Source organism: Melanotaenia boesemani, chromosome 14 (genome assembly GCF_017639745.1).
Source record: "Melanotaenia boesemani isolate fMelBoe1 chromosome 14, fMelBoe1.pri, whole genome shotgun sequence".
Classification (NCBI taxonomy): domain Eukaryota; kingdom Metazoa; phylum Chordata; class Actinopteri; order Atheriniformes; family Melanotaeniidae; genus Melanotaenia; species Melanotaenia boesemani.
The window spans coordinates 12,873,087-12,890,167 of record NC_055695.1 but is presented as its reverse complement, the minus strand read 5'-3'; the positions used below and the strand labels follow the sequence as shown (position 1 = coordinate 12,890,167).

The window sequence follows — 17,081 nt, the reverse complement described above, 5'->3', positions numbered from 1 at the left end:
TTTTTGCTCCAGACTTTACATTGTCTTACCATAAGAGTCTGGTTTGAACATCACACTTGCATTAACCATGTTTGTTTGATTCATGTTTTCCATTTACAAATCTGATGATTCTTTGCTCAAAAGAAAAATCTTTTCCACACAATAATTTGTTTGTTAGGTAATTCAGCGTTGTTTTTCTGTATTGGTATCGGCTGATACTAAATCTCAGATATTGGCATTGGAAGTGAAAAAAGTGGATCGGTGCACCTCTAGTGATGACTCTGCAGCTGTGGCTTTTGTCAGTGATGGACCACAAGGTGAATATGGAGAACTGGTCAGTCAGTTTGCGAGATGCATCTTAAATACAAACCAAACAAAAGAGATGCTTGTTGACTTCAGGAGCAATATGAGTAAACAAAACAATGTCTTCATCCTGGGAGAAGAGGTGGAGGTGGTGGGGGAATACCAGTACCTTGGAGTTCAGCTCGACAACAAACTAGACTGGAAATGCAACACAGAGGCATCTAAAGAAGGGACAGAGCAGACTCTACTTCTTAAGCAAACTGAGATCGTTCAGTGTCTGCACCAATGCGCTGCATATCGTCTATAAGTCTGTGATGTGCAGTGAGCTTTGCAGCCATCTGTTGGTGCAGCAGAATCAGATCCAGAGACTTAAATAAACTGAACAAACTGATCCAGAAGGATAGTTCGGTGCTGGAGATAACTCTGGAGCTGCTGGAACTGATCGTCCAGAAAAGAATGCTGCACAAGCTGCTGCAAGATTCCTCACGCCTTGTACACAACACAGTGAAGAAACAACATTCTTCAGTGTAAGGCCTCGTCAAGTCCAATGCAAGACAGAAAGGTAGCGGAGATCATCCCTGCCAGCAGTTATCACCCTCCAGAACAAAGCATTATATTCTTCTAATTAACTGTTGTTGCTTTGAATTAAAGCAAAAAAAAAGAACCCTACTGCAACAATGTAATTTCCCTGTGGGATTAATAAAGTATTTCTCATTTCATTACATTCATTTAATATCATGAATATTTAGATTTTGATTTACACTCTAAATGAAGGTTGAAACAACACATTTTTCAGTTTACTGTAATCCTTTACAGCTTGTTGCTTTACTTCTTGAGTTTAATCTCTTAAGAATAGCTATTGTTTTAATTTAGGTGTACACAACACCAGAACCCCTAGCTGAGTTTATCAAAAAAATATTTGCAGCAGGATGCCTTACTTTTGTAAGTTTATGTGAACTAGTTTGATTTAAAAGAGTAGGTAAAGTCGCATTTTAAAGAATAACCTCCATTTGTTTAATTTCAGACTTACAGTATAATAAGAAAGTCTGTCCAGCATTGCAGCATCAAAACATGCCCCTTTTCAAAAACAAGCTGATCTAAGTCTGCAGAAGGATCCCAGTGAAAAACTAACATGACCATCCCTCAGAAATCTTTTGCAGGCTACACATCTTTGTAGTATCCTATTCACTCACTTTTTTACCTTCCTCAGCTCTGTCTCTTAAGGATGAAACTACTGCTCTTCTACTGTGGCTCATACTCATGTTGACTTGTTTTGTCTCTCTCTCTCTCTCTCTCTCTCTCTCTCTCTCTCTCTCTCTCTCTCTCTCTTTCTCTTTTTCTCTTTCTCCCAGTTGTCTCTTGGTCAGCCTCTATTTAACAGGCTGTCAAAATGAGATGATCTAATAGGACAGAAGTAGAGTTCATACAGATTATTATAGCCTTTGTGGTGCACTGGACAACAACATACCAAAGAATGCATACACTCTTATACAAACACAGTCTTTTGGTCTTACTGTGTCTTCTAACATCATAGCTACATCTATCTGTAAATAGACAGTACAGAGCATATATTTACAATAGACTAGATAAAAAAGAAAATGATCTCGACCAGGTCTAGTTTTCACAATGCTGTTAGGACAACTTTTTAGACCTATTTATGAATGCATTTTTAGGTTAGAGGTGTATTTAATGACTATTCACAGATGCAGAACTTCTCTGCTTCAAAGTGACTGCCCCTTCAGCACATGGGTGGATCTTAATATTTCATATGTTGATTTTCCACTCAACAGTTTCTGAGTACGTTGCAAGATGATGATTGTCAATTTTAAACTAAGCTCATCCATCTAGCATGGGCTGATGTTATGTAACCAGTCACACCCTTGAATGTTCTGTTCTCCTTATTCCTGTTCAGTGCAGACCTGGTCTTCCTTTGCTGATTGCTCCACCTGTTCCTCATTTAGTTAGTCCTCCCACCTCAGTGTATAAAAACCACTGTGTGTGTGTGTGTGTGTGTGTGTGTGTGTGTGTGTGTGTGTGTGTGTGTGTGTGTGTGTGTGTGTGTGTGTGTGTGTGTGTGTTTTCCAGTAACCTGCTGTGGCAGTGTTTTTTTTTTTTTTTGTTTTTTTTTCATCCACCTTCCTCCTTCATGGTTCTGCATCTTAGGTCCTGTCGCCACACCACAACTTGACATGAAGAATACCAAAAACCTGTTCCCAACAGAATGATGCTAGATGATGGATTTCACATCACATCATGTGGAAATTCCAGATTTAATCAGAAGAAGTTAGCACATAAATTCCTTTGTATTATCTACCTCCTTATCTAGTTAAAAGTTGCACGGCATTTGGGGATACAGCGTACCTCAAGGTGCCTTAAAAGGTACACTTAAAACTGTGTTTGATGGCACAATGGCAATTATTATGTACGTTTTTGCACTTCACAACTCTTTTTTCAGGGCGCCATGTGAAATTACAGCCAAGATTTACGCACTGCATCATGCGCAACAGACACAGCAAGGAAATGCACAAAAACATTACCGGAGAAACAAAGGAAAAGGAAAAGAGAGGAGAGGCAAAAATTAAAAAAAAAAAAAGAGAGGAGATAAGATTGTCTTTTACTGGCTTGAAAGAGCTCAGTACAGGTAGGATGCAAGTTGGATGCCAGATCGATATGGGGTGCTTCGCTGGGAACATCTACAAAAGTTCAGTAGTGCAGCTTTAAGTAAACCATCACGTTTTTGTGTTTGAGTGTGTGGATAAATTAAACAGACCAGCTAAGACCAAACCTAACAAATACAAAACATCCCAACTACAGGCATCAGATGGGAAGGATTTTGAGCCTTTGCTATACCTTAACACCACTCCATCTTTTGGCTACATGGTTACCCTGTGCCAACAAGAAGCAGCAAATACAAAAAATGAGTTTGGTGACAGTTTTTGAAATGTGGGATGGAAAAAAGAAAACGAGAAGCCATGTTTCCATTAACTAGTTAGGAGCAAATAAGTGTACTGCCATCATAAATATAGATTTTAGAAAAAAAAAAGAAAAGATGAATGCAGAAAATACCAGTTTCTATAGAAGTGCATGAAAAAACAAGTCTATCTCACTGGATGTGTGACTTAAGTAAACATTTTTTTTATAAGTTTGACGTCCTAACCGCTAGTTTAAGCTCTTATTTAGTACAGCACAATCTTTGCTAATTGTGGATCCATTAAAAAAAAATTACCAATAAAGCAGGATGTGTGAGGCAATGTTTTGATTAACAAGTGGCTACCTTATAACTGTGCAGTCCTCAAAATTCTCAGTTAGATCCACTACTCACATATACCTTCCAATAAGCATTTACCTATTTGGTATTTGCTCATAGGACAATTTATAATCAATAATGAAAAATAAGAAATGCTTGTCCAAGTCAAAAGCCGAGATCTGTGTTCTTATTAGTGACTTTATGTAAATTTATCAAGGATGTCAAACTGATTTTAAATTAATCAAAACTTGTGGTAAAGGAATAGTGGACAAAACAAAATGACCCTTAATGGCGGAGTTGCCCACTGCAACTAACTTAACAACCTTCTCCTCTATGTCTTCTTTATGTAATGTAAAACTAGTGGTCACAAAAATAGACAAAAAGTTCAGCTCTAAAGCAAATGTTTAGTTTGGATTTCGCAGGCTTCTGGAATTGCAATAAGTCAGACTGCAAGTACGTAGACCATCATCATGTGCAAATATAGACTGTTGATTCCCAAATAATGTAAACAAAACACTTTGCTTTTACATGATTTGCTAACAAAAGGACAGTTGTGAATATTGTACAGCATCTCTGCCAAGAGATCCCTCCAAATGCTACACAGTTGTGCTTGATGATACTGATTTACAGAAAAAAGACAAAAAAAAAAAAAAAAAATTGATACTGCAACTACAAAATGTGGGTTTTTAACTGTCTTGACACTTTGTAATATGAAATCAGACAGCAGAATACAGACGTGTCTGTATCTCTTGCTATATTTACTTCTCTGAATCTCTCAAACTACATACAGACACACACACACAGCCTGTGCCCTCTCTTGCACTCTGCTGCAGGCCACTAACTCACCTTGGTTTATCACTACCATAAGACCCTTAATAAGCTTAATCATTACCCCTTTCCTTTACTATATAAGCCAATTCTGCCATCATCAGTGTATTTTTCTCCCTGTGCATTACTTTACTTCTATCACTGTACGTCTCACTCTCTCTGTCATGCCAACAACCTCATATATACAAACACACGTGCACACACACAAAACTCTACCTACCTTGCATCCGAACATCAGAGATATGGTGTTGTTGGTGCATGCTACTTTGCAGTGGCACAACATGTGGCTAACGTTAGCTAGCTGGTCCCACACTTGGGGGGCATTCTAGCCTTCACACACACTTTTCACACTCACACACCTCCACACTCTCCTTCACACTTACACACGCATGCACATGCATGTGTTTTAAACTGCGCTCCATCCCATCCCACAATCCCCTACTTTAATGCCCCCCCCCACCCCCCACCCCCCCTCGCCCACCCTCCACCGCTTGGCTACGGTCCTCAGCTGTGGCAGGCCAGTGTCCTCTCCCTCACGCTCTTCAACGTTCTCATGGTCATCTTCATGAGTATAATCCTCATAGCCGGTCAGGATGCAAGGAGCAACATGGTTAGTGTCTGCCCGTGTATCAGTGTGTGTAAATGTGTGTCACAATGTGTTAACACGTGTGTGTGCTCAGTATGTTGTTGTCAGCATGTGTGTGTCAACCTGTCTGTGTGTGAGCATGAACAAGCCTGTGTGTGTTTGTGTGTGAGTGTGTGTGTGTGTCAGCATGGACGTGTTCTGTGTTGTCCTCCTCTGCAGCAGCAGCAGTCCCGGTCCCATGTCTCCTCTGTCTCTATCTGTGTATGTTTGCTTCTCTCCCTCTATTGCTGCCCTTCTCCCTCTCTCTCTCCCTCTCTCTCGGTTCGCTCCACTGATTCTCTCGGCCCGCCTCTTCACACTAAGATCAATGGGAGATAGAAAGTAAAAGAAAAAAGAAAAAAGCAGAAACCTGCACCTATAAATGGAGATCAATAACATGTTCTCTCTTTTTCCATTTTCAAGACTTTCTATCTTTCATATAATTGTTTTGTTATTGTTGTTTTTTCTTTAATTCATACACGCTTGTACACTAAAACATGAAGAGGAGGGGAGAAAGGTTGTTAAACAATTATTAAAACTGATTTGACTATATATAAGATTGTTAGAGAAAAATTAAAGTATAAAAAAATCATATAAATTACAACATTTTTTAATTACTATTACACCTTTTTTAAATATATAATTTAACTTCTGACTTAAAAAAAGTTTCAATAGTGGCACCTGATGGACAGGCTTCTACTGCCCTTAAAGTAGGATTTCTTATATCTGTTTGATGTACGTATCAGTGCTGGTGCAAAAATAATTTGCAGGTGTCATCATGCACAAAGGCTTACTGTAGACGCTTCAAAGAACTCCTGAGCTAAAAGCAGAATTGGATTTGAAGAAAGGCCAGCAGTGGGATTGCTGGGAAGTGGATGGAGATCTCTGCCCTGCTACATCAGCCTCAGTTTGAGCTTTCAGGTTCCACTTGTATATTCACACACTAATAATTAGTCTGTTTTGTAAATTTTTTTGTCTCCCTAATTTTAATGAGTATGTTGTACATACATCCAAAGCTTGCTGAAAGACACACACAATACACCTCTGCAATTAAAGTTAATCTGACAACTAACCAAAAGGGGCATATTTATGCAAATTACTGCCAATCAGTGAGGGGAGAACAGCGTTGCTAGCGGTAACTGGTGATCTAACTAATTACTCTTTCCATTGTATCTTTTAATGGGACAACACTATAGAAATGAAACTTTAATATACGGGACACCAAACTATAAAAACTAAACTTTGATATTCTGTATGTCAAAGTTTAATTTATATAGTTTTGTCCCATGAAAAGATATAATGAAATATTAGCTAAAATGTGAAGGGAGTACACACTTCTGTGAGATACTGTATATATACTAAGCCTGGTAAAGTTTTTTTTACCAGGTTTAGTATCTGAGCTTTTGATTTGACCATCAAGTCACCGTAAAACAGACTCAATAGTAGCGCTGTAAAAAAATTAACATAACATTTTTACATACACTAAAGACTGAGTCTGCAGAGAAAATGCAGCCACTGATGGATTTGGGGACAGACCTTCTCCATCTATGTATACCAGCTTAAGTTGTTCTAGATGTAAACCCCCGGGTATTTGTATGAGCTGACTTGCTCAATGTTATGCCCATAAATGGCCACAGAGCTATGATTTCCCTCTGACCTGGGGTCCACTAGCATCTCTACTGTCTTCTCTGTTTATTTGAAGCTGGTGGGTATCACACCAATTCACAAACTCATCCACACCAAATCTGTGGCTGATAACGTTGCCATTACTTTTTAGCAGACTGAGGATTACTGTCTCGTCTTCACTACATACAATTTGTAAACACAGGACCAGAAATGTCCCATATTTAATCTGTGAGGTGGATCAGAGAATTCAGTCCAATATACAATCCGTGAATTTTGGAGACTGATATTGAGAGTGATATTTTATTGAATCTGTCCCAACTCTATATAATATCACTAAGACGGGATTTTCCAGCCAATAACAGGATTTATTTCATCTTTCACTGCAACAATAACAAGTGTACATTTGTCATCCATGTACAGTAAAATATTGAGACTGTGACCTTGTGAATATTTAATTGTTTCAGTTAATTTTTGGAGGACATCCTGCATCAGCTGGATGACCCTGCAGGTTGTTACAGGATATCGCTGTCTTGGCACCCCTGCTATGTCTCCACAAAAGCCAAATTAAAATGAGCAGGCTGTGCCTTTTGGGTTCGTCAGAACATGTTTGTGGGTTTAAGTCACTGGCTGGACATTTTTTATTCATTCAGTTATTAAATGTAAAAAAGGGAAATTTGCCAAATTTCACTTTGTGTACAAAACTTTCCCCTGAGAAGCAGATAACAAAATTTTGATCCAGTCAGTGTACTACACATCTAAGGCTATTTAAGGTGTTGAAGATTTAACAATGAACATGTTTTAGCAAATATGAATGTACATGACATAACACAAGGTAAATAGTAAAGGTAGATTGTAATACAACTGTAGCTTTATCTAACTCATTCAAATTAATTGCAAATGTTTGAATAAATATACCTGTATACATAATTCTTTTATTAAAACTTAAATTTCCCAGTTTTTTTACCCAGCTCTAATGCTGCATTTATTTAGCTTTAATACTGTATTTTCTATTGTTTTTTTTTTGTTTTTTTTACATGTTTAAAACTGACTAGATAAAATTCCACAACAGAGTTTAGCAGTTTTGTGAGCATTTGAGTAAAGAGGATACTTTTGGGAGATAAAGGGCAATGCAAGTCAAACAAGTCAAAGCTCACTTTAGCCAAGGCTCTTGATGCTGAAGGCTGGGCCATCTGGACTTTAACACACACACACACACACACACACACACACACACACACGCACACACACACACACACACACACTTACAAGTTCAAACATTCACAGTAGTGTCTCTGGAGTTGTCTATGCTTTCTCACCTTGACTTGAAAACAATCAACGCAGCGTGAGAGAAATTAAGGCAGGGACCAGATGATGGCTATTCTTACATGCACAGCAATATGACAACACCATAACTTCAATTAAGGTGTTTACATAAGCTGTTTATAGGTTATAAAAACATATTTATATTTACATTACAGAACATTGCCCACTTTATAAATAATGCCAACATAGCTTCCCCTTGCTTACACTACTGTGATGTGCATCCATCAATAGTCCTAATTGCAACCATATCACCTAAAAGTGTGTCTCCCACAGTGTATTTATTACAAACCAGCAGAATGTAACACAAAATGCCATTAAAACTAGTCGGACGTAATTGTGTGATTAACATGTAAACATAGATTAGCATACCCCCCATAATTTAATTTGATTGGTTCTTGCTATGAATATCATCTTGGTTTTGGTTAATGTGATAAGGATGGATGGATGGATATTATTGTGTATGTAAATGGACAAAATATGCAGTAACAAGGGAATGAGGAGAACAAACTGATTTAGGGGTTGCTGGAAAAAGTTTAGATATAGTCAAAAGAGAGATAGTCAGAAACATGCTGATATTGTCAAGCAATATTTTATGGTTACTTCGAGAAATCAATTCACAATCCAATATTATGCTTCCAGGTAAAGATGATATATAACAGCAAGAAATTAGTTCTGGAAGGTTTTGCAAATGACAGATAAAGAACACACAGATTAAAACCTGGAGCAGCCAATTACACTCACAAGCTAATGCCAGTAGACAAGTCATAAAGGTTTTTTGCATGTAAATGTACAATGCCTCTTCAGACTCTTTAAAATGGATGGAGGCTGCCTGGGTCGACTTCTAATGCTTTTTTTTTACTCGTCTTCTAATTCTGTTTTAGCTTGTGAGTGACTGACATGAATAGTCCTCATGAGCTTTTATAGATTTCATTTACTTCAAGAGGTGAAACAAGTCCATCGCCAATGGATCTGCGTGCATATTTTGCAAAAAATAGTGCACTGGAATGTATCAGACGGGCGAAAACCAAACCAGTTCCACACCAAAGAGGTGGAACCTTTTTTGCAAACCAATTCTGGTTTGTCTCCATCAGTCACTGCACTGCTTTCACCCTCCTCTTCAGCCGTCGCCATGCTTCTCACTCCATGTGCTTTAGAGTAGATGAAAACAATCGCACTGTGCATGCGTGTTTCGACCAAATTTTATTGTGATATTTCAAATTTGTATCATCCCCTAATATTACATCGTTATCACCATGAAAGTTATGATATGGTCCAGCCCTAATGGAAAAGTCAAAAATTTATTTGGTATTTAAATGATAATGTCTCTCATGGGGACAGGATTGTCCTAATTCAGTGCTCAAGGGACACGACCTTACAGGTGGCAGTTTCTGTGACATGTCTAATAAGTGAATTAGTGTCAGTTTCCACATCATGTTTAATACATAAATCAGCTACAACAAAAACAGGCAAATGGTCACTCATGTCATTTAAAAGCAGGCCTCCATTACTGTTTCCTTATGTAACATTTGTAAAGATATTTTTAATTAATGTGGCAGTGTTTGCTTTTATCCTGCTAGGATATGTGATTGAGGGGTAGAGTCCCATGAAAAACACAAAAACTGATTTATTTCAGATATAAGTATGACAATGAAGATTTAAAGCAGCTTCTTATTATCAACTGCGTTATAAATTTTTGACAGTAGATCTTTAAAAGTTTGTATTTTAGAGCCAGGGGCTCAATAAAAACAGCTTACAAATATGTTTTTGGCATTATTTCTTATTATTTTAACTGTTACACATTCCATTACAAATGCCATATTATTAACAACTCGACTGGAAACAATACATAAAGACCCACCCCTCTTTGTAGTCCTGTTGGTTGTATAAAAGTCATAACCTTTCATTTGGAACATGTGGATGAATTCACTTGCTAGCCATGTTTTAGAAATGACAATAATAGAAAATTTTACTTTGTACAAACACAAGCAATCCTGGACTTTTTGCAAAATTTTAATTAAGGCTTTAACTATTAAATTCTATTATTGATTTTTTATTTTTCTGAAAAGATATTATTTTCCAAGAACAATATTTATAGAATGGTAACTTTGTGTTCACCAGTATACTGACTATGCTCTGTGTGTTCAAATGCCTTTGAGCCAAGTGTCTCTTTAAATTTGAGAATTTTGATGATTTAAGATTACATTTAATCATATTTACTATTAAACCATTAATCATAATTTGTTCCAATTAATCAAACGTATAACTGCTGGCAGTATACATGCAGTATACTTGTTGTAGTGTAAGCAAGGGAACATCTAAAACCTGCAGGGCAGCATTCCTTAGGGACCAAATCTGGATAACCCTACTCTAGAATAAACCCAGGACTTCTTTAGCACAGGATCAAGTGCCAGCCTTCAGAAAGTCTTGGCTTTTATGATTAGCTTTATATTCCAAGACCAGCTGTACAGTCAGTTTGTCTGTGTTTAGCAAGGAACAGATGGATATCCTGAGGATGTGTGTTAATGCACACATGCACACACACGCACACAAATATAAACACACACATTAAACATATAAACTAATACATGTGTAACAGTCATACATTTCTCAATTATTCGTTTGAAAAGAAATAATAGAAATGTAGGACAGCTAAAAATGCCATATTAGAACAAAATTCTCACGGAAAGAAGAAAAAAAAATATAATGAAAGAATGCATGAAAGAAAGAAAGAAAGAAAGAGAAGAAAGAGATGACAAATGGGAGAGAAAGAGGATACTACCTCATGAGCCTAGCAGGCATGTACTACATGTTAACATTAGTAGGTCAGCCAGCCTAGAAATAACTACGCAGTGTGTATGTGTGGTAACCTCTTACACTCTCCTCCAACCAATCACAGTGGATTTTCCATTCTGCATGCTGACCAATTAGAAAAGCCTCCATACATCAACATTTCAAATGTGGTCACATGATCATCATTTACCAGATGTGTATTCAGATTTCACATGAGTGAATATTCCTCTATTTATATCTGTCATCCTCTTCCTGTAAAATGTTGTATGAGCTGCAGAATGCTGCAGAAGCTGCCCAATAATTGATATCAGCTGTGCAGAAGACATATGTTAATGGACTGTTTTGTCCTGAGCATTTTATAATAAAATATACTAATCAACAGGTCAGCTGTCATTGTAGCTGAACAGTAAATATGGAGGTTTGAAGTCAGCACAGAGAAGTAGTCTGAGAGCCCATCATATTGTTGTTTTGGTCACACATACAGTGCCACTTTGTGGCAATACACAGGCACAGCATCATCCTGGTAATTTTTATAAATAACAGAGGCCATGTCCTAGGTTAATATATTTCTCCTTCTTGCAAAATACACTGCTGCTTGCTGTCTTTGTTCAAACAAACAATTTATTGCTTGTTCCTCGTGCAAGATGTTACGGGACAGGAACGAAAGTTGTGAGATGCAGCTTCTTAGCCTCAAGATGCTGCAGGGCAAAGATGGGTCCAGGAATGTAAATAATGAATGTCAGTGTGCATTTAAATGTGTCAGAAGCATAGAGTTTTAAGTTCAGAAAGTTATGTAGTGTTACTTTAAAAAAATCTAGATAAAATATGGCATCTACCATGTAAGATGACTTAGAAAATGTTCTCATCCGGTACCCTTCGCACATTGTCAATCAAGCTGAAGCTAATTGTTGGTAGTGATTGTATCTGCTTTATAAAAAAAGAAAAAAAAGGCAATAGTTGTATGCCTCCATAAATTCATGAATATGACACTCAACTCATCATACTTGTTTGTGCTTGTCAGAAGAAGGAGCAGTATTTATACCAGTTCTCGGAATTTGAAACTCAGAGTGGTTTAAGACATACCAACACTGCACAGGTCATTCTGGGTTATTCTGGGACACAAGGCCATTCATTCTCATGTAGGTATGAGATCTGTGACACCAAAAGAAGATTGATGAGAAGGAATTTATGACAGTAACTGTGAAGCATAGTGATGGGAACAATGGAGTCTGGACTTGGTTGCTCCTCTGGATTTGAAGGATTTTAAAATGCAGCTGGACAATGATCCCAAACATACCAAAAAAAGCTTTGCAAGGAGTACATGACCAGGAAGATGTGAGTGTGCTGACTGTCCTGGATCTACACAGTCACCTGATCACAGCCTTATTAAACATTTACAGGACAACTCTTTGGAATGCTGACAAATCATGCACGGATAACATGGGCTATCAGGTTTTGCAGAAACATGGTAGTAGCATTACATAGTGTGAATTTTAGATATTTTGGAGCTAATGTTTATTTTTTCAGACATCTAACTTCCACAGAAATTAGTTATCTGGTATTGCGTTTATGATTAGAAGAATAAAGATTAATAAAAAAAAAAAGTGAAATAGAAGTGTTAGGCTGGGAGGAAGAGCTAAAGTATTGCTTACATAAGTTAACCTAATATGTAAAAAAATGTCAATCATATGCATACTAGAAGTAATATGTTTGAAGAAACATACACTTAGAGTATATTACACCTTTAAACCTTTATAGGTATCATTGAAAGATGGTTACATAAAACAGTTGCTAGTGATGTAATATTATATCCCAAATTTAAAAAAAGTTAATGATATGTGTGTTATGTAATAAAATTAGAATGAAATGGATGGCAAATGTTAAACCAATGCGTTATTCATAATAGAAAATATAAAACATATCAAAGTTTGAAAGTTCCCCTTCCTGAGCCGCCACCTTACCGCAGTGGAGGAGTTTGTGAATCCCAAAGAACCTAGGAACTATGTTGTCAGGGGCTTTATGCCCCTGGTAGAGTCACCCATGGCAAACAGGTCTCTAGGGTAGGGACCAGACAAAGCCTGGCTCAAAAGACCCTATGATGAATAAAAACAATGGATCCAGGTTTCTCTTGCCCAGACGTTGGCCACCAGTGCCTCCCTTTTGAGCCAGGCCTGGAGGTGGGGCACCGAGACAAGCGCCTGGACTTCGATGCTCATATGGGCAATGACAATGAGATCTGGAGGGGCATGATTGGGATAAATTGCCTCCCTGATCTGAATCCGATTGCTGTTTTTTATTGGACTTCTGTGCTCGTCATGGATTGTCCATAATGAACAATATGTTCAGGCATAGAGTGTCCACATGTGCACTTGGCACCAGGACACTCTAGGCAACAGTTCGGTGATCAACTTTGTAGTCGTATCATCGGACTTGTGGCCGCATGTCTTGAACACTCGATGAAGAGCTGGGCGGAGCTGTCAATTGATCACCACGTGGTGGTGAGTTGGCTCCGATGGTGGGATTGGATGGCCTGGCAAACCCAAATGTGTTGTGAGGGTCAGCTGGGAATGTCTGGCATCCCCTGTTAGAAAGCGTTTCAACTCCCATCTCTGGCAGAGCTTCAACTATGTTTAAAAAACTCGAACAAAAACTCAGGCATGGGAGGAATTTGGAGAGGCCATGGAGAATGACTCCTGGATGGTTTCAAAGAAATTGTGGTCCATCATTCGGTGGCTCAGGAGTGGGGAAGCAGCGCTCCATCAACACAGTGTACAGTGGGGGTGGGGGGCTGCTGACCTCGAATCAGGATGTTGTGGGTCGGCGGAAAAAATACTTGGAAGACCTCCTCAATCCCACCGACATGTCTACTATCAAAGAAGCAGAGTCAGGGGGCCCTGGCATGGGCTCTCCTATCTCTGGGGCTGAGGTCGCTGAGGCACTGCTCCTCCGCATCGGGAGGAGCTAGATGAGGTGGCTCGAGCTTCTGGTCAGGATGCCTCCTGGAAGCCTCCCTAGTGAAGTGCTCAGGGCACATCAAACCGGGAGGAGACCCCAGGGAAGACAAATGGCACAGTGGAGGGACTACATCTCTCAGCTGGCCTGCGAACGTTTTGGAATCCCCCCGGACAAGCTGGTGAATGTGGCTGTTTAGGCACCTGCCTCTGTGATCCAACCCCAGATTAGTTAAACAAAATATTGTCGTGCATGTTTCAAATTCACCCTAGGATAGGCTCCAGCCACCTTATAAGCCAGTATAGAAAATTGATGGAGTATAGAAGGAGGATAGATGTATGGATGTATGGATGGATGGATGGATGGATGGAAGTTGATGAAGAAACATACAGCAACATATTATTTTAATGGGCAACAGGTCAGCAACATGATTGGGCATAAGAGGAGCCCTTTCAGAGGAAAAGATGCAGACAATTATGTCTCCACTGGGAATGTCAGAATTACTTGATTTCAACATTAGTCATGGTGTTAAATGCTATGAGTAGTAAAGATCTCTCAATCTCATCAGAAAATCTCCAGAAATCTCCAGAAAAGATTATGCCTGAAAAGTACGAGCACATCAGCACAATTCGTGCACAGAAGTGACACAATAGCCATGTGTCTCAGCTTGTACTGCTTCGTTTTTGCTCTGTACGATTGCAAAGGAGGTAGGCACCAAGTGTGAAGGTATAGCACAGGAAGATTCATTGCCCACAAACAAACATGGGCTTAGAGCAAATGTTTAACATGTAATGTTAAGTAAAAGAGCACATTTACTTAACATTACATGATAAACATGCTAAAAACTGAAAAAGTCCCTAATCTTCTTTTTTTCTTTCTTTCTTTTTGATGGATAGTATAATAATAATAATAATAATAATAATAATAATAATAATAATAAAAATAATAATAATAATAATAATAATAATAATACATTTTATTTAAAGCGCCTTTCAGGGCACCCAAGGACGCTGTACAAACAAATAATAAAACATTAAAAGTACAGGAGAGGCACACATATACAACACAATCTAAAAACCTAAACATAAAGGACAGAGTGACGAGGATGTGATTGAAAATAATGTTACAGAGAGTATGCTGTTCTGAAAAGATGAGTTTTGAGTTTGGAAATGAAGATGAGGAGAGAGTCGGTATTGCGGAGGTCAGGAGGAAGTGCGTTCCAGAGCTGGGGAGCAGAGCGACTGAAAGCTCTGCTCCCCATGGTGCTGAGACGGGCAGGAGGGACAGAGAGATGGATAGAAGAGGAGGAGCGAAGACATCTGGAAGGGGTGACTATGTGGAGAAGATCTGAGAGGTAAGGGGGTGAGAGTTTATGTATGGATTTGTATGTATGGAGGAGGATCTTGTATTCTATCCTGTACTTGATGGGAAGCCAGTGGAGTTCTTGCAGGATGGGAGTGATGTGATGAAAGGAAGGAGTTCGGGTGATGATGCGGGCAGCAGAGTTCTGAACCATTTGGAGTTTCTGAAGGGATTTTTGTGGAAGGCCAAAGAGGAGAGAGTTGCAGTAATCCAGGCGGGAGGTGACAAGGCTGTGCATCAGGATAGAGGTGGTGTGGGGGGTGAGGGAGGGGCAAAGACGGTTGATATTGCGCAGATGGAAATAGGCTGAGCGGGTGATGTTATTGATGTGTGAGGTGAATGATAAGGTGCTGTCGAGGATGACACCCAGACTCTTGACCTGAGGGGAGGGGGAAACTGAGGCGCTGTTGATGGTGAGGGAGAAACTATTAACTTTGGAAAGGGTGGATTTGGTGCCAATGAGGAGAATTTCAGTTTTATTACTGTTCAGTTTTAGGAAGTTGGTGGTGAACCAGGATTTTATTTCCAGGAGACAGGCAGAGAGGGAGGTAGGTGGGAGCGTGGAATTTGGTTTACAGGACAGGTAGAGCTGGGTGTCATCCGCGTAACAGTGGAAATAGATATTGAATTTACGGAAGATGAGACCAAGGGGGAGGAGATAGATGATGAATAGAAGAGGCCCCAGGACAGAACCTTGGGGCACACCAGAGGAGACTGGGGAGGGGTCGGAAGTGAAAGATTTGAGTTTGATAAACTGAGTGCGGCCATTGAGATAAGACTGGAACCAGAGAAGGGGAGTAGAGGTGACACCAAGGGAGGAGAGTCTGCTGAGGAGGATGGAATGGGATATGGTGTCGAAAGCAGCACTTAAGTCAAGGAGGATGAGAGTGGAGAGAAAACCAGAGTCAGCTGCAAGGAGAAGGTCATTGGTAATTTTAATAAGGGCTGTTTCTGTGCTGTGACGGGGGCGAAAACCAGATTGAAAAGGCTCGTAGAGTATAACTGTTCCTACATCATGGATTTGGTGTAAGCTGAATTCCTTATTTAGTAATAAGGGTACTATGGCCCTTAGAAGAAACCATATTTAATTTCAGATATATGGTCTTGTTTCTGTATTTATTAGGCCCGAGCACCGAAGGCGGTGCGAAGGCCTGTTGTAATTGCTCCGTTTTTTCCGTATTCTTCTTATCATTTTTCTCCTCAAAAGTAAATCGCATGGTAGGGGACCTGAACATGCGCGAAAACGCGTTTAATTTTGCGTACCCCCCCAATGGAATGCGTAAATTTACGTATTTTGGGGTGCTCGAGACTGTTTGGGGAAAATTGAACGAGTGCGCCACCTATTTATGATGCCCCGCCACTGCATGTCATTAATCTTTATTAAATTTGCTACACGTGTTCTGAATGTTCGGGCAAACAAAAAATCCTCTTGGAGCAACAGCCTAAACCAACACGAAGTCCGCCATTTTGGGTCAAATTCGCCATTTTGGCGTTTTACTGACATTTTCAAAATCTATCTCCTCCGCGAGATTTCATCGTACCGCTACCAAAATAGCTCAGGATGTCCAGAAGGCATGTGTCTTTAAAAGTTATTGAAAGTTTTCTAATAGGAGAAAGGGCAAGGAGGGGGCGGGGCCTCAAAGTTTGACGTCTCGCCGTGAACAACGAAAGTGATAAAACAATGTATCTGAACCAAAATGGCCATGTATGATACCATTCCCATCCTGAACACATCTACATGTCAAAATTTGGGTTATGAATTGGCCACGCCCCCTGGCGACAGGACGTCATGGTTTTTACTTGGAGACCCATTTCTCTAACGTTTTGGACACATCCAGGTCCAAACTGGGTCAGACAGCAGAAAACAAGTTGGTGATGATATCCAGTGAAAACTGTTGCTCTACACTGCAGGGCGAGACCGTGGCGCCATGGCGAACTTCGTTAAGACGCCATGACATCATAAATCACTATAAATCCCTCAATTCTGATCCAATCCCCATCAGACTTGCAGGGATTAATCAGGGTCCAGCCCTGAAATGATCCATA

The 17,081-nt window shown here is 39.4% G+C and overlaps 1 protein-coding gene across 4 annotated transcripts in view; it reads right to left on the bottom strand.

The window, feature by feature from the left end:
• The window catches only part of LOC121652819 (discs large homolog 1-like protein), a 127,391-nt gene that overhangs the window by 89,442 nt on the left and 20,868 nt on the right, over nt 1-17,081 (bottom strand). Inside the window, exon 1 of one of the 4 annotated variants that reach the window (XM_042005872.1) lies at nt 4,578-4,768. The exons of the other annotated variants lie outside the window; for them this stretch is intronic. Within the exon in view, the coding sequence (XP_041861806.1) occupies nt 4,578-4,640 (63 nt within the window). The 5' untranslated portion in view covers nt 4,641-4,768. Of the gene's footprint in view, nt 1-4,577; nt 4,769-17,081 lie in introns of those variants that run through there. 4 annotated transcript variants of the gene reach the window in all.